Source organism: Nyctereutes procyonoides, unplaced genomic scaffold (genome assembly GCF_905146905.1).
Source record: "Nyctereutes procyonoides isolate TBG_1078 unplaced genomic scaffold, NYPRO_anot_genome, whole genome shotgun sequence".
In the NCBI taxonomy this organism is placed as follows: Eukaryota; Metazoa; Chordata; class Mammalia; order Carnivora; family Canidae; genus Nyctereutes; species Nyctereutes procyonoides.
Window position 1 is genome coordinate 18,584,010 of NW_026575032.1, and position 25,851 is coordinate 18,609,860.

General features: G+C 41.0%; 1 protein-coding gene across 3 annotated transcripts in view; it reads right to left on the minus strand.

Annotated features, from left to right (window-relative positions):
* The window catches only part of INPP4B (inositol polyphosphate-4-phosphatase type II B), a 371,833-nt gene that overhangs the window by 99,683 nt on the left and 246,299 nt on the right, over window positions 1-25,851 (minus strand). For all 3 annotated transcript variants that reach the window (XM_055317016.1, XM_055317017.1, XM_055317018.1), the window contains 2 exons: window positions 18,162-18,365; window positions 1,819-1,978 (listed from right to left, as the gene is read on the minus strand). In XM_055317016.1, coding sequence (XP_055172991.1) covers window positions 1,819-1,978; window positions 18,162-18,365 — 364 coding nt within the window. The remainder of the gene's footprint in view (window positions 1-1,818; window positions 1,979-18,161; window positions 18,366-25,851) is intronic.

Sequence of the window (25,851 nt, forward strand, 5' to 3'; positions counted from 1 at the left end):
AAAATAAATGTGGACCGTCAATTGAAAATAAAATCACTTGGAGGGCACTTCGCTGTAATTTGACTTTAATCATCCACAAAGCCAATCAGGTTGTGAATTCTACATTGACAGCAGCTTCTATGTGGTTTTAGAGGATTTTTTTTTTTTTAGGGTTTTAGAGGATATTTAAACAATGCCTCACATCCAAAGGAAAGTGATTCATCCACTCTTCCCAAATATTTACCAACCAAATATTTTTTTTTACTTTTTAAAATGTAATTTTGATGCCGCAGATACAATCTTCTGATGAAATACAAGATATAGGTAAAATATATGATTTCATATATTCTGGAACTCTGTTCTGGTGAATGAGAAGTTTCAGGGAACATCAAAACAAATGTGGCAAAATACAGTACCCCTCATCTTATTTCTGCTAAAAAAGTATTATGCCTTGAAAACCCATCAATGGACAGAACAAGCCACTAGAATGGATTTTGCTTCCTTACCTCATTTTCCAGAGCTCAGCATAGTGTCTGGCTTGCAGTTGATCGTCAATAAGTGTTCAAATAAAGAAAATTGAAGTATACTACGCCTTTGTGACATAAGTTATGACAAGCTTTCATTCTGATTCATGTAAAAGTTATGGAGCTGACACAGAACCTGACATTAGATCCATTAACTAATAAAACTGATACTATTAAAAAAAGAGAAGATCCCTGTGTATATTCAGACCAAGTAGGTATAAACATACAGAATATTAGTATAACCTTTCCCATGTGAATGTATCACAGAAGATGAGGACCACTTACACTAAGAAAACTTTAGAAAGTCATAGTTTCCAAACATGATTTAGAAACAGTCCTACTGTTAATCTAGTGATGAAAGATTGATGTTTCAACGTAATTAAACTCTTGATGAAAATGTAATGAAAAATCAGGAAAACATAAATTTAATTTTACAAGTGTCCATATTTTCGTCTGACTCATTTTTTTTTTTTTAAGTAAAAGGAAATCAGATTTCAGAGGAAGAGAGTAGAGTAACACCGTTTAGTGTCTCCAAATGCTTAGGATACCAAAAGGGCCGGGACAACTTTCACAGCAGATCTTAACCATTGTAAAGAAATCAGACATCTGTCTAGCTTTTTGTTGTCAAATTAACAAAAAACAAAATTGACAAGAAAGCCATTTATAGGGACACAACCATAGTTAAACTTTTGATTATATTTTCTAGGAAAGCTTGTAATAAGCCATACTTTTGAAAGTATGTGTCCGCGTGTCTGCATATGCACACGTAAGCTTGTGTGCATACATGTATCCATGGAAACCTAGACTTACTAATATATATTCTTCTTATATGGAACCAAGCCTTCTTACGTGTTTTTGCGATAATTTGCAAAAATATTCCCCAGAATAAGGCAAAAGGCATTTTATCATATTGCATTCTTTTCAGGATTATGCGATACTGTGTCCTGACATCTCTAGAAGTTTCTAGGAGTTTCGAGAGAAGATACTTGTTTTGCTTCCTAATAAGAATTTGGAGGAATGTGTCAAAGTAGATTAAACTATGTCAGAGTCTTTAAAAGAAAACACTGTTCTTCTTTCAAGAAGGTTTTTATGGAGCAAAAGGAAAAAAAAAAGAGCATTGCAAGCAGTTCTGAAAACACAACTGAGATGCAATTTGATAAATAGCCTTCTATCATCTAGGCCAGAGCGGTGGAAAAGCATGCTATCAGCACTTTCATCAAAGGCACGATTGACTCCTCTTTTTCTATCTCATTTTATCATGACTTTCTCATTTTGTTTACTCAGTCAGTGATTGGGAAAAAAAATGACTCCTTACCCCTTGGATGAGCTGTGATGGGGTCCACTGGAGAAGCGTCCTTTTCTCCGTCTTTGCTGCTGCCACCGCCGCCTTCACTGGCACCATCTCTTGCAATCAGTTTATCCACCATGTCGATAATGCAGTTCAGGCTCTTCCCCACGTTGGCCCACACCCTATCCTGAAAAGAACATGAGTATCACTACACAATTTCATTGCAAACACAAGATAAGGCAAAATCCGACAAATCCATCTCTGGGAAGCAGGCAGAGGACCAACCAATCATAAGGATGCAGGCTCAGTGACTAATTCTGATACTTCCATTACTTTGGCCAGACTATGACTATACAAGAAGAAATCTGTTTTCTCTTAAGAAAGCAAAATTTAAATGCTATGATCTTTTTCTTTAATTCATCATTTTTTTCTAAGTCATAAAGTAATGATTAACTGCTGTACAATATTAATCCATAATTGAGCACTTATGATATCTTAAATGGGACCTATCTATTTTCCTTATCAACACCCAGTAAGAAAGCAAAGACACACCAATGTTTTTAAAGAAGAGCTATAATTTGCACTCAAAATTCTCGTTTTTCCTTTTTATTGTGATAATGTACATAACATTATCACTTAACCATTTTTAGGCTTACAGTTCAAGGGTATTAAGCACATTTACATTATTATACAACCATCACCATCACCCATCTAGAATTTTTCATCTTCCCAAACTGAAACTTTTACCCTTTAAAAATGAACTACTCATTCTCCTCTCCCCGCCACGGGGCAACCATCATGGTGCTTTCTATCTCTATGAATTTCACTGCTCCAGGTAACAGAAGTTCTTAAAGTGTGGTCTTCACATCACCCCTAACAGAATGACCCAGAGAATTAAAACGCAGATCGTTGGCTCCTACTAAGTCAAATAGAACCACTAGGAAGGAGGCACAGTACGCTGAGACTTTGACAAGCTCTTCAGGTGCTTCTGACCACTCCAAATCTGAGAACTTGTTATTTCCTATGAAAACCTTTAAATACAATTATCATTATGGTAGCCTCTCACCCCTAGCTTCCCTTTTTGTCCTCTCTCCACATCATTTAGATGGAGTCACAGACTCCCCATCTGTGACTGTGGTTAATTTTTTATGTTGACTTGATTGGATCACAGGATGTCCAGACACTTGGCTAAACATTATTTATAGGGGTTTCTGGATGAAATTAACATTTGAATTGGTGGACTCATAAAACAGTTTGTCTTCCCCAGTGTGGGTGGGCATCATTCAATCCATCGATGGCCTGATAGAAAAAAAAAATGTAGAGAAAGTCAAAATGTGATCCCTCTTGCCTGGTTGACTGAATCAGGACATTGATCTTCTGCCCTCAGTGCTCCTGGTTCTTAGACTTTCAGATCTGGGCTGGAATATCCACCCCTGGTTCCTCTGGTTCTAAGGCCCATAGACTCAGCCTGAATTACACCACCAGCTTCCGTGGGTCTTCGGCTTGCAGATGGCAGATCATGGGACTTCTCAGCCTCCAAAATTATGTGAGACAATTCCCTGTAATAAATACTATATATCTTCTTGGTTCTGTTTCTCTGAAGGACCCTAATACACCTATTAGGTGTATCTTATGTATCACATAAGAACCAAATGGATTTATGATGCTTTTCTTGCATCTTTCTCTGCAACAGATAGCTCTGAAATAGCTCTTAATGTAAAGGTAATAGTCAAGTACAGTAATTCCTTAGTAGTTTATATATTTTTATCGAATGTGTATTTTTTAACCCAAGTTAATTTTACTAAGTTTATAAACATAGAAACTCATTTTGGGTAAGATAAATCTAGGAAGAAAGAACAAGAATTGAGCTTAGATTATTTGATGGCTGTCTTATAAAGACTAAGTTAACTGAATAATGTAACAGATATGGGAGTTTACAGATAATGCACACTACAGCTGAAGAGGAAAAGTATAACATTCAAGGTTTAAAAAGTTAAGTTAAAAATCCACCTACATGATGGTGGATGGGAAAACCACCTCATTTCTGGGGAACCACAGTTGGTTCCTCTACAGTTTGGAATGCCCTGCCTACCTCACCATGCTGCAGTGGGAGCCAAATAACATCACCTCTATGAACGTGCTTGGAAAATTACTACAATTTGGCAAAACCACATCCTCTTCTTGCTGGCTGTCCTAAATGAATCAAACTTGCTTTTCATCACCTTTTAATTCTGGGTGTTAAATATGTTATCAATCACAAAAATTTTTCCCCTAAAGGCAGACTTATTCTACCAAAAATTAAAAGCACTTCCCCTCTAAGGGAAACTAAGACACCAATCACATCCATAAATTGCTTTATGCCCTGCCTACTGTCAAGGAAAATAGGGTGGGGGCACCTCTGAGCTATGGTGCAGGAGACCTAGGGAAGCTCGCTTCTTCTGGGACAAAGTGTGGAGAAAGGTAAGCAAACTGAGGTCCCGACATCACTCCTTGGGATTTGGTAAGGAGCTTACTTTTCAGACCACGATAACCAACTGACGGCCCCCATCCTGAACATCCCTTAATTGCCACCAACCACTGCATCTTTAAAGCTATTAAATGGAAAAATGAAGCAGCTCTCCGGCTAACACTGGGCATAAACTCTGTTACTGAGGAAAAAAAGGGGAGGGATTAGTCTTAATTTTCCAGATTAGCTTTGTACATGAGATAAATTTTCAATTCTCTTTCTGTTGTCCATGTTGAGAGGAACCTTCTATTTTGATCAAAAATCAAGTCGTATTGCATGCTGCCTTTCTTATATAAAGTAATATACGGGGTTAACCAACTTCTCTTAATTACATCTCCAAAGACCAGAATATAAGAATATAAAAAAGGATAATTTTACATTCTTACCCTATATATTGCTCTTCCTTTATACTTTGCGTTATAGGATTATACTCACAGAAAAAGTAATCTTTGCAGACAGAGAAGAGACCTTTATTGGCATGTGGTGCAGAGTGAGGTATGTTCATTGGATGAGACCAACAACCATATGGTAAGAGGTTGGGTGGTAAATAGTAGAAAAATACTTAAGTCATTAAACACTTAGAGGACACACAATCTGGGAGGATGCTCGTTGGAGGTGAGAAATTGAGCAGTGTCTTATGCAAGATGAATACATGATTCATATATAATCAGATTTTTTATTGAAGACACACTCAGCAGGAGGCCCCGAGCAGACTCAAGCTGGTCTTTATCTCTTGGGAAGAAGACCCTGCCTAGCTGGAGGGGAGAGAATGCTATTTGGTTAGTCAATGCTTCTTCTTCCTTTATGGCATCTACAAAGTAGATTAAAGTTATCGATTTAGACCATTGTCTCTAATGCTAGTTTATGAGTTGAGGGCTGTGTCGTCACTACATTGCACAGGGCCTGGAAAGGCAGAGAGAGAGAGAGAGAAATGGAGAAAAGGAGAGAGGAGAAGGGAGATGACTCCAACCCAGAGGCAGGTTGAGAGCTGCTATTTGCATTCACCTGGCATATGAAATTAGTTAATTTACCTTCAAAAACACCACATAAGATCGACATTATGGACTCAGTCTTTAGAGGTGAGGAGACTTCAGGTAAGAGATGTTGAATAACATTCCACGTTAAAATGGGTATAACTAAATTAGAAATTCTATTTGGTTTCAAAGATTTGATTCCTTCCCCTATGATTTCCCATGGAATTGTAGGAATTCCGCTTAAGTGAGATTCCTAGGACTCTGGGGACAAGCTGGACAGAGGAAGATCAGGAGAAGGAGCCACAGAAAGGTTCAAGAAAAGGCGTGTGTCACCTCACATGAGCAAGAGTAGGTGTCAGTTACCTGAGACTTGGAAAATGAATCTAATGGCAAATCACTAGGACGGGATTCTGAAAAGGATGGGCTGGTCACATTGTACCCTTAAGTCTGAAATCAAGAGGGCCATACAATCAAGGATGGAACAATCACTTGGCGAAAAGGTCAATGAGCCTGGCTCAAAGGATGTCCGTGGCTAACATGAACAGAGGACAGTGTCAGCATCAAAACCCAAACTATGTGTCGGGGATGTAAAATAAGGAATGGGTTATAGGGAGAGAAGATAATTCAATTTCTAGGAGAAAATTAATGATTATTCTTAGCAAAATCATTATTTTGAAATTAGGATGCCAAAAATGGGTAGGCGATATTCTTGTAGGGAAATCCTGAATATCTGATTTCTCTCGTAAACTGTTTTCTATAATATCTATGTGAAAGCATTCAGACAAAGGGAAATTATCAGCAAAAATGCATTCTAGTTCTAATGATTTTCACTCATGAGGACAGTCCATGTAGGAGCTTCTTTTTGCTTAGATTGTTGGAATGACTGGGGCCTACTCCATTGTCTTCCCTACTGAAATCACACAGTTCATCTCAGATGGCTCTCATGAAGAGAGAAGTCTGGTTAGCTGAGCAAAGACAATGGAGGCATAAGAATGTGGCGTAGTACGTGGAGCTTCCAGCCTTCCCCTTCTTCGATCAGGGATATTACTCTAGACCCAAGTTTTCAAATCACAGCAAATCAAACCAAAACCGAAATCAAAGCAACACAACAGCGCATCAGAGAAACAGATTGCTAGGCCTTCCTGCTCCATGCCCCCCCCACCCCTTCGCCCTGAAATAGCAGTCATTATCCTGGTGTGTCTCCTGTCGAAATACGTAATGGAAAATTGGTGGGTTAAAATCTAACTTTTATCACATAGAGCCCATATGGTGTCCTTGACCTTAATGGAGGCTTTAGATAATCCAACTTCTTGGAGGTGAAGGACTATATAAACTATTTCTCGGCAATGAGCGACCAAGGTCAATGGGAATTAGTAGCAATATTTATTCTATCTGAGTCAGGTATAATTTTGGTCCTTATTTATTTCTGGGTTAAGACCTAAGGTATCATGCACATCAAGCCCAGTGGCAATAGATATACAAATATAATGGATATACCAGTCAGTAGTTGGGGGGACTTTGGACCCGGCAAAGTGAGCCATGAGGGCAGGGGACATGTTGGTTATTCAGCATTGCCACACATTTATGAGATTGGTTCCATCGAGAGAAATCCTGACTCCTTTAGTTAATTTTTTTTTTTTTTTTTTTTTTTTTTTTTTTTTTTTACGAGTTCAGCAATGCTTAGCTGATCCCAATTTTTCTGGAGCCGATTTTTGATCAGCAAGAATGTGAAGACTTCACTGAGAGCTGAAAGGGGGGGCAAGGTAGCTTCCTTGCATCTGTATCTCTATGTACGATTCCCCACTTGTCATCACCAATTTTTGAGGACTTTGATGAGAACGAGCCAGTGCATTAATAAGGTTTACCCTTGAGTTGACTGAGAACAATTTGTACTTGACAAAGTCCCTCAACGCCGCAAACCTTCGCTCGTTCCATAGCTTCCAGCTCTTCTCCCTGAGTCCTCACTCAAGCAGACTGTGGGAAGAGAGGAATTGCACTTGAAATACTCCATGATACAAACTGGCTCGTGTTAAATAGCCAGATGTGTGACAACCATCAGAATTAAGTGAGATTCTCCAACTTTTGCTTCCTATTGATCCTCTTGCTTAACTTCACCTAATTACTCATGTAAAAATCTCTGACCTTTGTTTCCTGATAACCACACTGCCGGCCTCACCCTGGAATCCAGTCCCTAGTCATACACGTGGATTCAGCTAGCCAGCTGCTGTTTCTCTAGCAGACCCCTCCGTATTCCCCTGGTTTGGCTCGTGGCCAGACCCAGACAATAAGCTATCACACGATCAGGCCTACGCGAGCGCACGATCACCTTCATCCATCACCACGCTCACATCATCACTCCTCTGATCAAAGGCAGCTTTGTACTGCAGCAAGAATCCATTCTTCTCTCAGCCCGGAGGCGCCTCTGCAGCGTGTCAACCTACATAATTCTCCTTATTTCTCGTTAGTCTTCAAAATGAAAACTTCCTCAGGTCAGTCGTCTTGCTGTCCTAGAAACAAGCTGTTAATTAGCTCAACATATACTTTCTGGGCATCTGCTACAAGCCTGCTCGGTGCTGAACATCAAAGATATGAAGGAAAGCTTGGAGGAACTCATATTTCTATCTTGACACAAACTGCTTTTTACGCTTAGAATAATGCCTCCTCCTTCCATCAATCCAATTCTCACCCTTTCAAGTCTCACCATCTCCAAGAATGGTTCATTCTATTCTCTCTGCTTAACATTTTTTCTTTCTAGTAGACAGGGAGCTCTATGAGGGAAATGACTATTATTCTCAGGTCCTAGTACTCATCAGGGAATAGGTAAATAAAAGAATGAATAAATGAGCAAACGAATGAATGAAAGGAGGGGATGATATTCTTCATCTTCTTCAACCTTCATATAACTTCTGAGTATTTTCAGTATGCTTAATTCTCTGAATATTTTTGATGTGTTTAATGCGTATCACACAACCACCTCCATTCTGGGAAAGATTCCATATCTTATAATATCTCTGCTTATTTTATGAGTTCTGGCCGTTCCCTTGAATTAAACGAGATATGGCTTTTGAGGATCTGTATTTTATACTTAATTTGCTTTCTCCCAAGTACCTATAGCATTATTGCACATTACTGATGCTTAATTAACATCTGTTGATTGACTTCACAACCTGTGACTTTCAAGTAAAAAGATACGACTAAAGTAAATATTATCACATGCATCTTCAAATTAAAGTTAGAACCAGGGGATCCCTGGGTGGCACAGCGGTTTGGCGCCTGCCTTTGGCCCAGGGCGCGATCCTGGAGACCCGGGATCGAGTCCCACGTCGGGCTCCCGGTGCATGGAGCCTGCTTCTCCCTCTCCCTGTGTCTCTGCCTCTCTGCCTCTCTCTCTCTCTCTCTCTCTCTCTCTCTCTCTCTCTGTGTGACTACCATAAATAAATAAAAATTAAAAAAAAATAAAGTTAGAACCAAGCTCGTACTTTGAATCGCTGCATTCACCCTAATAAATGCCACATGATGGTAATGCTTTCAATTTGTTGAAAACATTACATAGAGTATTTGTCTATTAACAAAAATAAATCCACTGATTATCTGAAGCTTCCAATTTTAAGTTGGTGATTGGATGTTATCTGCACACCATTAGATAGTTGCACAACTGGCTGAATTATATGACATTATCAGATAGTGTGTTGCATACAATCAATTTCCAGGATTGATTTTTTTTTTAACAGAGTTTCCCCTGATATATCAAGTCAATTATACATATATATACATATATATATGCATTTTATTTATCTATTTATGTATATATGTATGTTTTCAAGAGAGCATGCATGAACAGAGGGGGAGGGATAATGGGAAAGGGAGGGAGAGAGTTTGAAGCAGAGTCCATACCCAGTGCAGAGCCCATTGGGGGCTCAATCTCACCACCTTGAGATCATGACCTGAGCCAAAATCAAGAGGTGGATGCTTAACTGACTGAGCCACTCAGGTGCCCCACTTCAGCATTTTTAACTATCTATTAAATTATGGAGATTCAAAAATTCCTGTCTAGAAAATAATGTCTCACTATTCACATTAGAATATACTGAAGTTTAAGAGCACTTGATTTGAATGTAATACATTTCTAAAGTATGTGTGTATATTCACTCCAGTTTGCATATTCATTACACCCAGGCAAATGAAAGTATCTGACGTTGAATCAGGCATTGTAAGAGTCAATAAAGTATCCAAGGGGTATTCAGTATAAAACCACAGGAAAGTCACCATTACATTAATAAAAATAAAATATCTCTGTTAAAAACACTAGTTTGAGTTGGGAGGATGAACTGCTGATTCGGCAAATCCATTTATTCATTTATTCCTGCATTAACTCTGAGAAATACATGGAACTAGTGTGTATAAAGCACTGAATTAGGTGCTATAAAACAGGGAACTGAAGGTGAATATATTAACTTCATGTGGGCAAATCTAGAAATTGTCAGGATTTCATGAATATGCATGCACATAAAGATCTCATTTGGGGTTTCTTTTCTTTAATAGAACATTTGTGCATTTTAATGGACAGTCATGAACTTTGCTTAATCACCTTTTGTGGAGTTTATTATTGGGTAAGTATTCAAAGCACATTTCTCCTGAGTGAAATGGACTGGAGAAGTTCAGGAATGGTTCTCATCCATCAAGAAAACAGATGATAGAACACATTTTGGTGTGACATGGGGAACCATGAGCCTAATACTCTCTGTCTTTACCTGCCCTTTCTAATGGGAGCGAGCACATGCTTCCAATGTCCCCTCCTCATTATAAGATTCACAAAACCAAACAACCCTATTATATGTGTTTAGGGATGAAAAATAGAAAGTTGGGAAAGAGGAAAACAGTCATTTCCAATCATATTTGCTGGGTAACATCTAAAATTACTTCTGTGTAACTAGGACCTTTGTAATCAGCACATGAATAATCAAATAAAATTAAAATTGCCACCGCTGGGTTTCTGGAGGCTTCGGAAGGCCTTAGTCTATCATGTTCCATGTTCTTCATCTTGTTCTTTGGTCATCTCTGATGTTCTGTATCCATCTAGAATTTTCCTGCTTTCTATGTTTATTGAATATCGGGTGAGTTGATTATGACACTGGGAAATATGCACTAAGGAGTGAGGGATATAGCTCGGTACTTTTGGCTAGAAGAGAGAAACAAAATCTCCAGAAGAATTCATGAATTCTATTAAGGGAAAAGGTGTGTGACATAGTGCAGGGTCACGTTAAGATTAACTATTCCATGTTTCCAAATAAGAAAGTAAATAAGAATAATCTGAGGACAAATTTCAAAGTCATTAATTTATTCTACAAGTAAGAAATGAGTACCTTCTCTGTTCAGATGGTCTGCTAACTGGGGGGACACAGCAGTGAATATGGTATTGACTTTGCCCTTTAGGAGATTATAAAGATCATGACCACAAAGACGAAACGTATATAAACAAATAAGTATAATTTAGTGTTCATGAGGCTGTATCATCACGAAATGCGAGAATAACGCTTTATTAAACAAAATGGTTTGGAGTCAAATGCATATGTATATAAAATACATCTCTGTCTATGATATAAAATTTAGAAATAAATGGCCATAATTCAGTGGAAATTTCATTCAGTCAGGTAACTAAACTCTAAGATGTTGCTTTAGAAAAGTTAAATCAAAAGTTAGTATCTAGTTGTCTATAAGAATTAATTACCTCTAACGAAGGAATTTCCTTCTTATTAAGATCGGGTCAATGGCTTCACTTAAAATAATTCTAGCCAGTCAGAGAACTGAACAGAATCTCTTTTGAATTATTAATTTGCATAGGTACCTCTGCATTATGCACAGCCTGCACTATTTTCCCTAGAGACAAGGTCTAAGATGTAGACAGAAGATGGCAAGTGAAGTTGAGAATACTGATCACTGCAGATGGCCCGTGGAGGTATCTGGTTGGTAAATGTGTTTTGCTTTCAGTAGTTAGTAATATTTTGCGACTATGTATGCTTACGGTTACTAATTATGGCACTATAAATAGCTCTACCTACTCTTGTGAAGCTTAAGGGATTCATAGTTGTTCTAGACATCATTAGAGGAAGTTTAGTACAAAATGGACTGTGAGACGTTAGTACAGAACATACTAGAAAGTGGCTTATGTAAATCTCATTGCAAAAATGCAATGTTTGGGAACATGAGTTACAGAGAAACCACAATTTTCTTTTCAGGCTACATATGATTTTATTAACAGGATGTCTGACATAAATATTATTATAAATTTGTGCTATTGCTTCTAAAAACCTATAAAATTCTTGACAATTTATTATAGGTTAATATGAATTGTCTACTCTGCTTATGTGAGATAAACACATTTTACTATAAGAAGGCACAGAAAATGTTCCCCTAGTTTAAGCATGGAATTAAAATTTAAAATTTGATTTACATTTACAACACAAAGAAGGGAATTAATTGGGTCATGTGGACGGCGAAATGTTGCCTGCTATAGAAATTTAGTTCAACTAAACAACACATTTGCCTAAGTAATAAGAGTAGTTTTCCTACTTCTGCTCTTTGCTGGAATGGAGCAGAATATAAAGGATCAGAAGTTTATCTTTTTTTTTTTAACAATTTTTGAATGAGGGTAGACAGATTTAGCCCTGAACCCATCAGTGTAGTAATGCTGAAGTTAAATCACAGTGTTCTAGAGAATAGTATAATTACTGGAAGCCACAAAAACTGGGTCAACTTAATACTTTAGTTGGATGACATGCTTTCATATTTTGGACAAACTAATCTTGGAAGCCCAGCTGCTAGAAGCATCTGTTGTAGAGATAAAGAGAAAGAAAAGCAATATGTCATTTTTACCAGCTAGAAGATGAGGAATGTTATATTAGTTTATTTCGTTGCACAGATTGTCATAAAATCCCGACATTCCTTTGGGTTTAATTGTTTGCTAACTTGAGGAAAATAAATCTTTAAAGCACTCAGTCATTTAATAAGTAAAATTCAGCAAATAACACTTTTTTTGTCAATGATCATTTTAGTTTCAATCTCTTCCATATTGACTAGATAATTATTATCCAGATTCATGTCATCAATTTTGCCAACAAAACAGGTTGAAAAGAGAACAGCCTCCCACTGATTTAGAATTAATATTCTTTCTTCTAACCTCAAAAAGAAAGGCTTCGCCATGTATCAACAGAGTAGAATTCAAGAGTAATTTAAAGACATATATTTACTTTCCAATATTTATTATAAGAAGCTAAAGGCTTAAGCTAAGTAATTGTCAAAACTACAGTCATTATAAGACATTAAATAAAACAATTTTTTAAATGGAGCTCCTGTAATCTTATGTGCAACTCTAAACCAACCTAAATGATTCATATATCACAGAAACCTAACTAAATTAACTTAAAACACTGAATTATTTCAGCAAGTTGATTAGACTTGTAATAAGTGCTGAAACTTTTCTAACACCTAATTAACTAAGAAAAGTGGTACTCAAAGTTATGTTTCCAATTCATTTAATAGCACAGTCTCTAAAGGCATTTTCAATTAGCTACATTTTCTTTGGATTTACTCAACTTTTCAAAGTAAAACAAAGCTTTGAAAATAATGTTAAATGGTTATGACTTTGGTAGATTTTTTCTTTTTAAATAAGGGATTTCTATTTTTTAACCAAGTTATCTTTTTAATAGGAAGGGGTTGCTATGGAAAATCAATTAGAATGTTACATGATAATCAAAGTTGGTTACATTTGTACATAGAGTCAGATTATATTAGGAAGAGAGAGTTAGAAGCAATTTTTCTGAGTGGGAAAGATTTTCCTTGTAAATGTGGTAAATTTAGAAAAAGTATTCATATACTTTCTAGCAACAGTGCGTTCTGGAAGAAATTCAGAAATTATATGAAAGAAGAAAAAGAGGGAGATGCAGATCTTTATTATTATCCTACCCTTTTGCCTGTGAAAGAAACCAAAACAGCTGAGAAACGGAGAAGACCCTTCTGCATCAACTGGAAGAAAAAAATCAGTAAGTCTTTTTCCTGCCAAACTCGTTCTATGAGGCCAGTATCACCTTAATTCCAAAACCAAAGACCCCACCAAAAAGGAGGATTATAGACCAATATCCCTGATGAACACAGATGCAAAAATTCTCACCAAGATACTAGCCAATAGGATCCAACAGTACATTAAGAAGACTATTCACGATGACCAAGGGGGATTTATCCCCGGGATGCAAGGCTGGTTCAACACTCGTAAAGCAATCAACGTGATGGATCAGATCAGCAAGGAAAAAAAAAAACAAGAACCATAGGATCCTCTCAATAGATGCAGAGAAAGCATTTGGCAAAACACAGCATCCATTCCTGATCAAAACTCTTCAGAGTGTAGGGATAGAGGGAACGTTCCTCAGCATCTTCAAAGCCATCTACGAAAGGTCCACAGCCAAAATCATTCTCAATGGGGAAGCACTGGGAGCCTTTCCCCTAAGATCAGGAACAAGACAGGGATGTCCACTCTCACCACTGCTATTCAACATAGTCCTAGAAGTCCTCGCCTCAGCAATCAGGCAAGAAAAAGAAATAAAAGGCTTTCCTAGTGTTAAGACTAAGAAAGTATTCTCAAAATAGTGGGAAACCAATGACCATGTGGACTCCTACCCCGGTCTTCACTGGTCCTTCCCAGGGACTGGAATTCTTCCTAAATTTTCCAAATGTTGCCAGTAAGCGCCTCTCTTCACTTTCTTTGGTGCCTATTTGAAACTTCTACCCCTCTCCTCAGCCTGTCCTCCTCTTCTTCCCCTTATTTTTGTAGATGATTCTGCTTTAAAGATAAAATAAGGCACCCAAAGTTAAAATCCAAACTATATAAAGAACTCATCAAGTTCAATGGGGAAAAAAAAATCTAAAAAGTGGACAGACCAGAGGAACTGAATGGCCATCTTACCAAAGACGTCATCAATGTAGCCGACACGCCCCCCGCAAGGTGCTCATCACCAGGAAATGCAAATTCAAAGTACAATGAGCTATCCCCTCATACCTGTTAGAGTGGTTATCATCAAAAAGACCAGAGATGACAAATGCTGGCGTAGATGCGGAAAGAGGGAACCCTGTGCCCTGCGGAGGGGATATCAACTGGTGCAGACGCTGAAAACCAGTGCGGAGGTTCCTGAAATACTGAAAACTGAAGAGCCGCGTGCCCCAGCGATCCCACTTCTGTGAACACATAAGCCCGAAGGGGATGAAATCACAATCTCAAGGGGGTCTCAGCAACTCCACATCACTGTGGCTCTGTTCACAGTGACCCAGACACGGATGCGACCCGGGTGTCCACTGACAGGCGATCGGACACGGCTGCGGAATGTCCCTGAGCCACGACAGGAGGGAGGAAGTCCCGCCACCTGCCACCAGGAGGACGGGCCCCAGGGCGCTCAGCTCAGTGACCTGATTCAGGTGGAGAAGCACCAGTCCTGTCTGATCTCACTTACGTGTGGCATCTAAACACGAACAAGCAGAAGCCAAGTTCATTGCAGCCCAACACACTGATGCTGCTGGAGGTAAGGGCGGGGGGTGGGGAAAGGGGTAGAGGGGTCAGAAGGTGCGGCCTTGCAGTTATGGGGTAGTAAGTGGGGGGGGGTCGTACAGGTGGTGACTAAGCACCCCATACTGAGGGTTGCTAAGGCAGGGGGTGGTCACCACTCTCCTAACAAAGGGATCCAACTGCGTGATGCACGGTGATCCAATCGGCCATGGTGGTGATTTCTCAAGCCCTTATGACGTGGGCACACCTCAGCCTGGCGCAGCCTCACAGGTCAACTGGGTCTCCCCACAACTGTGAGGGCGCCAGGGGCTCAGCGGGTCGAGTGCCCACCTTCAGCTCAGTCGTGATCCTGGGATGCTGGGGCTGAGCCCCACGTGCATCCAGTTCCCAGTTCCCCCCCACCCGCTGCTGCCCCTCCCTGTGCACCTGTGCTCATTCTATCAAATAAATATATGAAGTCTTTTCTTAAAAAAAATTCAACTGGGAAAATATCTTAGACAAACAAGAGAGAGGCCATCCAGCCTCGCCCTGCCTCTTTGAGTGAGGCCAACCTCACCAGGGTGCCTGCGGCCTGTGCCCAGGCCCGGCCTCCAGCAGGTGCCCCGGGGAGGCCTGGCCCTGCCACCCACAGCCGCGTCGCATCCAGCGGCCTCTGGAGAACAGACATGCTCACTTTTCACCAGCTCTAAGGCAGAACAAAGAAACAACTAAGGATGATCTCACACACACACACACACACACACACACACACACACACGCCCACTCTCCCAACCCGTCAGCTAGCAAGGCCCCGTCAGCTAGCGAGGCCCCCATCCTGTTCCTTGAGTGGTTAAGTCTCTATTCGCTTTTAAATCATCCGAATCTTGCTTCTGGATCCCCTCCTTCCAGCTTCCCCCTGTGCAACCGGAAACTGCTCCTGGTCCTCACTGCCTCGAGGTCCCTGGTTCTCCTCCCGCCACAGCGCAGTCCCCACCCCTGCCCCCTCTCCCCCCGGCACATCTGTACGCACAGCCTCGGCGGGGCTCACACTGCACAGCCCACTGCCTGCCCCCGGCTCTCTCCTACCAATGTCACAGCCTTTTGTGACTATCTGGTTGCATCCACCAGGAGACGGGGACCCCACATTCCAGAACCCAAGGATCTAGGGTCACTGACCTTCCCACCTGGAGCACCTCCAATATAGGTCTCAAAAATTATGGAATGAAAAGGAAACCAGGAGGGAGGGCAGTGGAGGGACACCTGTGAGCAGCAGGGAGGCAGGTGGGGGGAGGCCTCACACGACACAGCGAGGTGAAAATGATCACAAGAGACCCGATCTAAAGTCCTGACTTAACATAAAAATGGAAATTATTTGTCAAAAGGTCAACATTATATGTTTAATTAAGTGAAATACGAGTTCTTTTCTCTATCTACTCAAAGTCTTTAGGATTCACAACACACACCGTATGCTAGATCCGCTTTCCCCATTTACTTCAAAGAATCATATTAATCTCCATAATCAGACTATCTGATCTACGCGCCCTAAAGAAGCCAACATGCAGCAGCACCACTAACGTGATGCCGCGTGTCCTCTGGGCCCTTCCAGGCAATGGGGCCATGGGGCGATGTCACACAGGAAGTCATTTATCTCATGACCATCCCAAGAGCTACACGGAACGGAGGCTGCTATTTTCACTTTACGGTTGAGAAAATTGAGCTTCAGAGAGGTTAAGAGGTATGTACGCCTTGGAGCTGTGAATAAATTGAAGAAGGTGAAGGTAAAAAGGGGAAAAATTAAACCTGCGCTTTTGAAGACGCTTCTGTGGGAGAAACGCGATCTTAATCAGCAGCAACAAATACTTACTCAGCATTGACCCCTTGGAACCCGCCTCTGTCTTCGCTGTGATGGAAATTTTATCAAAAGAAAAGACGAGGCATCACTTCACAGCCCTTCAGACAGTAATTTTGTTGAGAGAGTCGGGCCTTTCAAATAATTTACTCCCCGAATGCTCTTCGATTCTAGGGGGCAGGCGAAGTAGTCACCGGCTGTTTTACCACCTATATGACCAGGATGCTATTTTCTTGGTTAAACTTACGATGCGGTAAAGGGCTTCCTCCTCTGGGTGTGTGATGCGCACGGACTTTGAGTGGTTCCTGGATAATTAATAGGTGCTTATTCAGGAATAACACCGCTCCCCTGTCCCCAGAACCTTCGTGTTTCTCTTATTCTGTCCAACTAGAGTTCTTATTGTAATGTTGGCTTCCTTTTTTTTTTTTTCCTTTTCACCTTTACTAGCTTTTTTTTTTCAGATGCTTTTATGGCCACCCTTTTGCCGATTTTAGAGCACCTGCAGCAACATTTTCTTTTAAATCACAGAATCATGAACAGGAAGGATTTAGGAGATTTTTCCATCCACCGCCATTTAAATGCTAATACCTTTCGAAGTACATCCAGAACTGAAACAGTGGATCGCATCAAGAAAATATTTGCAATGAGTAGTGGGTTATGAGTGACTGTTGACTCTTTTTCTAGAAGAAATATAATTTTTTTTGTATTTAAAATTTTTTTCCCAATGCCATGAGTCTTTCAAGAAGAAATCCTATTTGCAAATTCTTTACATATTGTGAAGACTAATTAAAAGCAGAATGCCAACTTTACAAATACCATAAGGAGAAAAATTCCAGTATCTCTACTAAAAACTCAGTAACAAATCATCCCCCAATCCAGGTATGATAAAGTCTATTTCAGTCTTTTTTTTTTTTGGTATTTCTTTTTTTTTTAATTTTTTAAATTATTTTTTTATTGGAGTTCAATTTTCCAACATATAGCATAACCCCCAGTGCTCATCCCATCAAGTGCCCTCCTCAGTGCCCGTCACCCAGTCACCCCCACCCCCCCCTTCCACCACCCCTAGTTCGTTTCCCAGAGTTAGGAGTCTCTCACGTTCTGTCTCTCTCTCTCTGATACTTCCCACTCATTTTCTCAGAAATGAGTGGGAAAAAAATACAATTTTAATGGTTTATATTACCTTTGCAGTAAATGCAGAAAAGTATTCTAAAGTCCTATAACTGCAGCATCGTCGTGTGTGACCACAGACACACACACACATCTTCGTGCTGAATAAATGGGATCAGGAGTAAAGCTTGCGTCTAGAATTTGCCCCCAAGGAACACTGTGACCCACTGATCCACAATCTTTCTTTTGTTTTGTTTTTTCGTTTGTTTGTTTGTTTGATCCACAATCTTATTTGTGGACGAAAACTTCCCACCTTGTTTTGATGAAGAGCAGACATTTCTCATCTCTCTGGCTCTACTTTGCAGCACCACACACAGGGAGGCGAGCGATGTGCAGGAGACTTACCCACTCCTCTTCATCGTAGTCTGAGTGATGGGGTATGGAGTCCTGCCTTCCCACCGGCGGGGGTGCGTCCTGGGGGCAGCTGTCGTCTGCGCTGCTCTTAGGAGATGGTGGCTTCTTCGGGACACCTCCTGGCCTGGCAGTGTAGAGGGCTAAAAGAGCGCTCCTGACCAGCTGATCCTTGAAGGCGTGCACGAAAAGCTCTGTCTGCAGAGAGATCGGCAACGATTAGAAACTCCGCGGCAGGCACCTCAGCGGGGAGCCAGGGAAAGGTCAGCCGCACACCTGCTGGCACCTCCGTGGTGTGCCCGGTGGCAAAAGTACAGGCAACAGAGAGAAAATGATTCATACCGATCAATGAAAATAGTCGAGCTCTGGCATGCTGCCCCGGCCCTGAGTCCTCCCGTGCTAGAAGCCAATGCCGAGGCTCTGTGGGCGCTGTGACGCCAGCTGGCTCCTCGGCCCCCTCGCCCTTAGCTCCACGTCCTGTCTCTGAAGATGGAGCTCACCAGAGAGAACCATTCGAACACCGTCTACCTGCTGTGCTTTTCAAGTAATTCCAGATGCACCTCAAAGGAAACTGTGGCGAGACCACGCGCAATCTGTATCTGCAACAGAGCGAAAGGCTACAGAAAGGAAGATTATGCCTTTAAAGACGTTTGTCTTAGCACCTCGAGGAGACTGCACAGGGGAGAGGCCATCGGCAGCCTTCCCATGAGGGCATTTGGCTTTTGTTCCTTAGTATCCCCTTCTCCACTGTCTCCTCCACCAAGCGGCCTCAGTAACGCTCAGTGCTAATGCGGCTGCTGCGAAACCCGCGGTGGCGGATTTCACAAGCTGGAGGTGGACAGCGAGTGGGTGCTACAGAAGCGACGGCTGCCCACGGGACAGGCCCTCACAGCAGTACCTGGAGTTTCCTGACGAAGCGCCCCATGGCTTCCGCCTGCACCCTGCCGGAGGACGCGCTCATCATCCCCCCGCAGCGGGCGCGTGGTCCAACACGCCGGCCGACCCAGAGCGGACACGCACCTCAAGCACGGACTCGCTGTTAGCAAGGAGGCCTTGACCTCTTAGCGTTCTTCTGAAGGAGAGTTGACACCATCCCCATGTCATGAGACACTCGGATGCGATGCTGACGCCATCGCAGCCGTGACTCAAGGCAGCCCTGCATCGGTGCACTGGCCATACGCACTCAACAGCGCCGAGTCCGACCGACGGCCACTACATCATCCCTTAGGAACCCCCGTTGTGAGTGTCAACAACGAAAGCAAACCAACCAGACCTCACGCAAAACGACTGCCTAAGGAGACGGCGTCGTATCTACGTAGTTAAGTCTCTGCCATCGATCACGAAGCTCAAGAGCTGGAAGAGACCCTACAGTCAGACGCCTTCATGGACCAGATGAGGGAACGAGGACGCCCGAGCCGTGCCCTGCAGAACAGGCTGGCACCGGTAACGCAAATGGAACAAGGCCGAGTTTGCTAACGCGCTCCGCGGCTTTCCCCGTTACTCCACGCCACCCACCGACCCCGTCAGCTGCTTGCTTCTGCTCTTCTTCCCCTTGGTCCTCAGCCTCCGGCCCCCGGGTGCGTGGGGCATCGACCCGCTCTTGTAACTCATCACGTCTATGACCGCCGACGCACCTATCTCCCCTGGTAAACGCTGCGGGATGTTTCCGACTACTCTTTCCATCTACTGGTCATACTGAAGGCACTTTGAAGGTTAAGTAGACAAGAGATATTAAAAAAAAAAAAAGAATATACAAGAATAAAGGGTTGGAAAACACTTCGCTAATAAATTAGGAAAACAAAATAAAGAGGCAGCTTACGCTGGAAAGGCACAAAGAGAAGTGTTAATTGATGTTCACGATGAAGCGTTAAAACGAGAATGAAAGTTACAAAAAAAAAAAAAAAAAAACACTGATGATAAACTCAGCCAGACAGTACTCAGACAAGGCAGTAGAGTCACAGCAAAATGGGGAAACATGTTATTTACATAATCTTCTTATAGCGTGCTTAGATCGATCAACGTGAATTTAAATATTTTAAGAATGCAAATTTGCTTCCATTCAGCTTAACTCAACTATTTCTTTATTGATAGTTCCCATAAATTCTTTTGATTTATTTTTAGAGCAAAACAGCTTGCCTTCTTTGAATTCTTGCTACTACAGCTCCAGTCTCCCTAACAGTCACCTAATTACTATGTAGCTGAATATCTATTCACACCCAACGATATCCACAGTTCTTGTAATTGCCATCATTTTCTTCCCATCACATGCATGCACAAAGATTCCACTTCATTTATTCAAATCTCATTTGGGTTGATTTATCGCCAAAGACATGGAAGATAATACACCGGATTCTCACCGTTTCACAACCCAGAATTTTCCTGGGGGGTAGCTGAATGAACACACAAAATATTGCAGCAACATTTTGTGTCCATACTGAAAAATTGTCCTGACTCTTTGGGAACTCTCTACACCGTCAAGACCCCTTGCACAGAATTGCACTTTGCTAGAAAATCGCTACGTATTCCACTGCTATAACCATAAGGCCTAGGAATTTTCTTGACCAGCACTACTACGGAGTAAATGTAGGCCAATGGACACCCTGATGTCTTACAGACAAAATAAATCAGCTTGAAGAGGCCGACGTAAACACTTAATGCCAACGCATCTGCATGCTGCTGTTCTTGCAACAGAGCTGATACTAGGGGAGCGAAAAGTCATGGGAAGGACGCGACCATGTCTGAGTTGCCCACTGACTCAAAGTACCGACAACCTTTTTCCTTTTCTGACTCAGCTCACATTGCATTACGTGAAAGAAAAAAAGTTGTGTAAATGTTATCATAACGGTAGGCAGAACAATTTCTTTAAAGTCGTTTAATAACGTAGCAAAAAAAGTTCTATTTATTTATTTATTTATTTATTTATTTTTGATATTTAAAAAGAGAGAGAAATGTTATCTTGAAAATGAAATGTTTTCCTGCCTTACTGACCTTTTCCCAGCTCATATTCTCATGCAAGTGTTCCTCAAAGTAACACACAGAATAATCCACAGGTATAAAACCAGTAAAATTACTTCTCCTGGGGATGAATTTCCTGGGTTCCTAAATATTAACGGCAGAGGGATAGTCAGGCATGTGTTTACTTAAAATGGCCCTTGTCAACTAGAGATCTCAACAAATTAAGCAAAGTATCATTCTATTTAGACTCTCCTTTTCTCACTGAAAAGGTTCAAAGCAAGGCCTAACCCCACCTAAAATACAGAAGTAGCCAATGACATAAACGGCGATTATTATTGTACTCATGAAAATGACAAAAAAGAATCCTGTTTATTTTTTTTCCAGACCCTACCACTCTCTATTGCTTTGCACACAATTAGCTTCATTTATTTTCTTTTTTTTTTTAAGATTTTTTATTTATTTATTCATGACAGACACACACACACACACACACACAGAGAGAGAGAGAGAGAGAGGCAGAGACACAGGCAGAAGGAGAAGCAGGCTCCATGCAGGGAGCCCGACGCGGGACTCGATCCCAGGTCTCCTTATCACACCCCGGCTGAAGGCGTCGCTAAACCGCTGAGCCCCCGGGGCTGCCCAGCTTCATTTATTTTCATCCGCTGCATGGTCCCTATATGATACCATTTGATTTCTTTTTTATTATTGAGGAATAATTGACATACGGTGTTATATTAGTTTCATGTGTACAGCACAAAGATTCGACATTAGCATATATTGCAAAATTATCACAAGTTTGGTTATTTTTATTTTTTTAGAGATTTATTTATTTATTTGAAGGGCGGAGGGACAGAGGGGGGGAATGCTCCAAGCAGACTCCCAGCGAGTGTGGAGCCCTCTGCAGCTTGCCCCCAACACCCGTGAGGTCATGACCTGAGCTGAAACCAAGAGTCAGTTGCTCAACGGACTGAGCCACTCAGGCACCCCTGGTGATTTAAAAAAAAATTGATATGCTTTATGATTTCGAAGGGCAACAGTGCTATACTCTGGAATTAGTCCACTAACATGCGTTCAACATTGCTCAGAGAAAAGAACATCGAACCTTCAGGAGAGGCACTTGACATCTGGGCAGGCCATACGAATTATTCGCTTGACCTTGGCTGAATCACATAATCGCTTTTCCCTGGTTTGCACAAAATTACGATGCCTACCTGTGAGACCTCCAGGCTAGTTCTCTGAAAACTGTGACGTGCATGCACTCTTTTATTTATGCTCCATGCTCCTCTTTCTTAAATGTCCTTTTCAGTTTCCTGTGTTGACTCCTCATTCCTGGCTCATTCAAAATCGGGTAAGTGGATCCTAAGGGACCTGAAGCCATTTTCTTGGAAGCACGGTTTCCATCGGTGACATAACGCCTTTCTCCAAGGCTTCAGCTATCATCTTCACGCCCTGGGCTCCCAAATCCATCTCTACTCCCTTCCTGCCCCAGCACTGTTCCCTATCTCCGTCTGAAAGTCTCTCCAGTTTAGAAGTCGCAGCCCGATCCCAAGTGTTTTTACTAAGTGGGTTCTGCTCAGCTTTTCAAACTGTGTGGGATTGTCGCTCTGCAGCCACTCAGAGCTCTGGATCCTCAGCAACACTTATTTGCTAGATTAGTCATCAATTTCTACTAGTTATGCCTTTTCAGTAATCTCAAAGATTAGTCCTTTCTAGTTCCACAGCTAGTCCTAGTTAAGATCCTTCCTACAGGGACGCCTGGGTGGCTCAGTGGTTGAGCATCTTGCCTTTGGCTCAGGGCGTGATCTTGGGATCCGGGATTGAGTCCCACGTCGGGCTCCCTGCATGGAGCCTGCTTCTTCCTCTCCCTGTGTCTCTGCCTCTCTGTCTATGTCTCTCATGAATAAATAAATAAAATATTTAAATAAAATAAAATTTTAAATAAAATAGTTATTTTATATAAAATAAAATTTTATTTAAAATAAAATATTAAAAAAAAAAAAAAAGATCCTTCCTACATCGCATGCGGATACTTCCCAGAGTCTCCTTACTGGTTGATTCACTTTTCTCAGGGTGATGCTTCTTTCTACAGGACGTTCTTCAAGGCCACTGATGGTAACATGCAGCTCCTTGAATCCCAGCCCAGAACTGCTGAAACAGAATCTGCAGTTTTAGCAGGTTCCCCCCGAGAGCAATCCCGACACTTTGCAACGCCCAATAACCTCCAGCTATTCAAACCCACTGTCCTAGCTCAGTTTCTCTATTCCTACGGGGGTGATCGCCACCAAGCATGTCTTCATCCTCCCTTACTCAGTCACCTTCCGGTTTGTGTACGAGACTTTCTCTTGGGTAAATAACCAGGAGTGATCATAGACATCTATGACCTTATAGACATATACGTATGTAAACTTCCTGAGACACTGCTGGACCTTTCTCAGTACCTATAAGTGACATATGAATGTTCCAGTTGTTCCATATCCTCCCCAACTCCTCATAGGCTGAACCTGTTGGACTTCAGCTACTCTAGTGGGTAGTTACTACTATCTCATTTTAGTCTAATTTTGCATTTCCCTAAAAACAAATGATGATGAACATCTTTACATGTATTTATTTGTCATCCATAGATCTTCTCTGGTTAAAATGCCATTTTGATTCTTTGGCCCATTTTTAATTGAGTTGTTCGGCCTATTGTTAAGTTGAAAGAATATATATTCTGATGTAAGTCCTTTGTGATATGCATATTTTACAAATATTTTCTCTCAGTCCATGACTTGCCATTTCATTTTTTTAAAGATTTTATTTATGTATTCATTGGAGAGACACACACAGAGAGGCAGAGACACAGGCAGAGGGAGAAGCGGGCTCCATGCAAGGAGCCCGATGTGGGACTCGGTCCCAGGACCCCGGGGTCACGTCCTGAGCTGAAGGCAGACGCTCAACCACTGAGCCACCCGGGCGTCCCGTTACCTTTTCATTTTTTAATAGTGTCTTCTGAATAGTGTCTCTGAAAACTTTAATCAAAGTTTTTGGTTTTGACAATGTCTTATATATCATTTACTTTCTTTTTTGGTTCCTAGTTTTGGGTTCTAGAAATATTTGCCTAACTCAGGATGACAAAAATCTTCTCCTTTGTTGTCTTCTAGACCTTTTTTGTTTGCTTTTTTTTTTTAGCTTGTATATTAACATCTATGAATCATTTTGAAATAATTTTTATAGATGTGTGAAGTAAAAATAAGGAAAGGTTCAATTTTTTTTGCATATGGATATCTAATTGTTCCTGAGTTTTACGTTAAAAATACATCATTTTCCCAGTGAATTTTCTTTGTACTTTTGTCTAAAGTTATTTAAATATATATGTGTGGATATATTTCTAGATTGTCTAATCCATTCCATTGATGTCCATCCATACACTAATAAGTTACAAGCCACATAATACATTGGGTATTACTTTTATTTATTTTTTATTTTTTTCTAAGTTGTTTTTCTTTTCTTTTTTTTGAGAGAGAGTGAGCACGAAGAGTGTGAGTGGGGGAGGGGCAGAGAGAAAGGGAGGGAGTGAATTTTTTTTTGAAAGATTGTATTTATTATTTAGAACATACGCAGGGGGAGGGGTGGAGGGAGAAGGAGACAGAGAATCTCAAGTAGACCCTGTGCTGAGCTCAGAGCCCACATGGAGCTCAACCTCAGGACTCTGAGGTTATGACCTAAGCCTAAATCAAGAGTCAGACACATAAATGACTGAGCCACCTGGGCATCCCTGGGTAATACTGTTACATGTGTTGGGGCAGCCCGGGTGGCTCAGCGGTTTAGCGCCGCCTTGGGCTCAGGGCGTGACCCCGGGGTCCTGGGACTGAGTCCCACGTTGGGCTCCCTGCAGGGAGCCTGCTTCTCCCTTTGCCTGTGTCCCTGCCTCTCTCTGTGTCTCTCATGAATAAATACATAAAATCTTTTTTTTTTTTAAAAAAGACATAAAATAAAGAGTAAATGTGTCTAAGCAAACCAAAGTTTGCATTTTTTTGTATCTGTCCACATACTTGCCATTTCTGGTGCTTTTTATTCTTTTGTGTAGATCTATTTTTCTTCATGTTATCACTTCCTTCTGCCTGAAGACTACTTTAAAATCTGCAGGAGTACAAGCTTTCTATGAAATCTCTCAGTTTTTATTTGTCTAAAATGGTCTTTATTTCATCTTTATTTTTGAAAGATATCTTCTCTTGATATGGAATCATACTTTGTGTGTGTCAGTACTTTGAAGATATGACTCTATTGTCTTCCAGCTTACATAGTGTCTAATAAGAAGCCTGCAAGTAATTCTGTTATATGTCTCTTTTTTTCCTCTATTTTACTTTATCTCTGCCTCTCAGCAGTTTGATGATGTATCTTCATTTTTTGTAATGTTTATTCTGCTTGCAGTACATTGAGATTCTTGGATCTATAGTTTCATTCTTTCGTTGAATTTTGAAGAGTTTTCATCATCCTTTCAGCAAATATTTGTCGGTCTTCGTCTCTGCTTCTTCCGGGACTCCAATGACATGCATATTAGATGTCTTGGTATTGTTCTTTAAGTCATTCATGTTCTATTTATGTTTTTATGTCTTTTTCTCTCTGTACTTCAATTAAATGGTTTCTGATATTATGTTTCCAAGTTCACTATTTATTCTTCTCAAGTGACCAATCTGCTAAGTCCACCTTGTACATATTTTTATTTCAGAAATTATACTGTACATTTTTC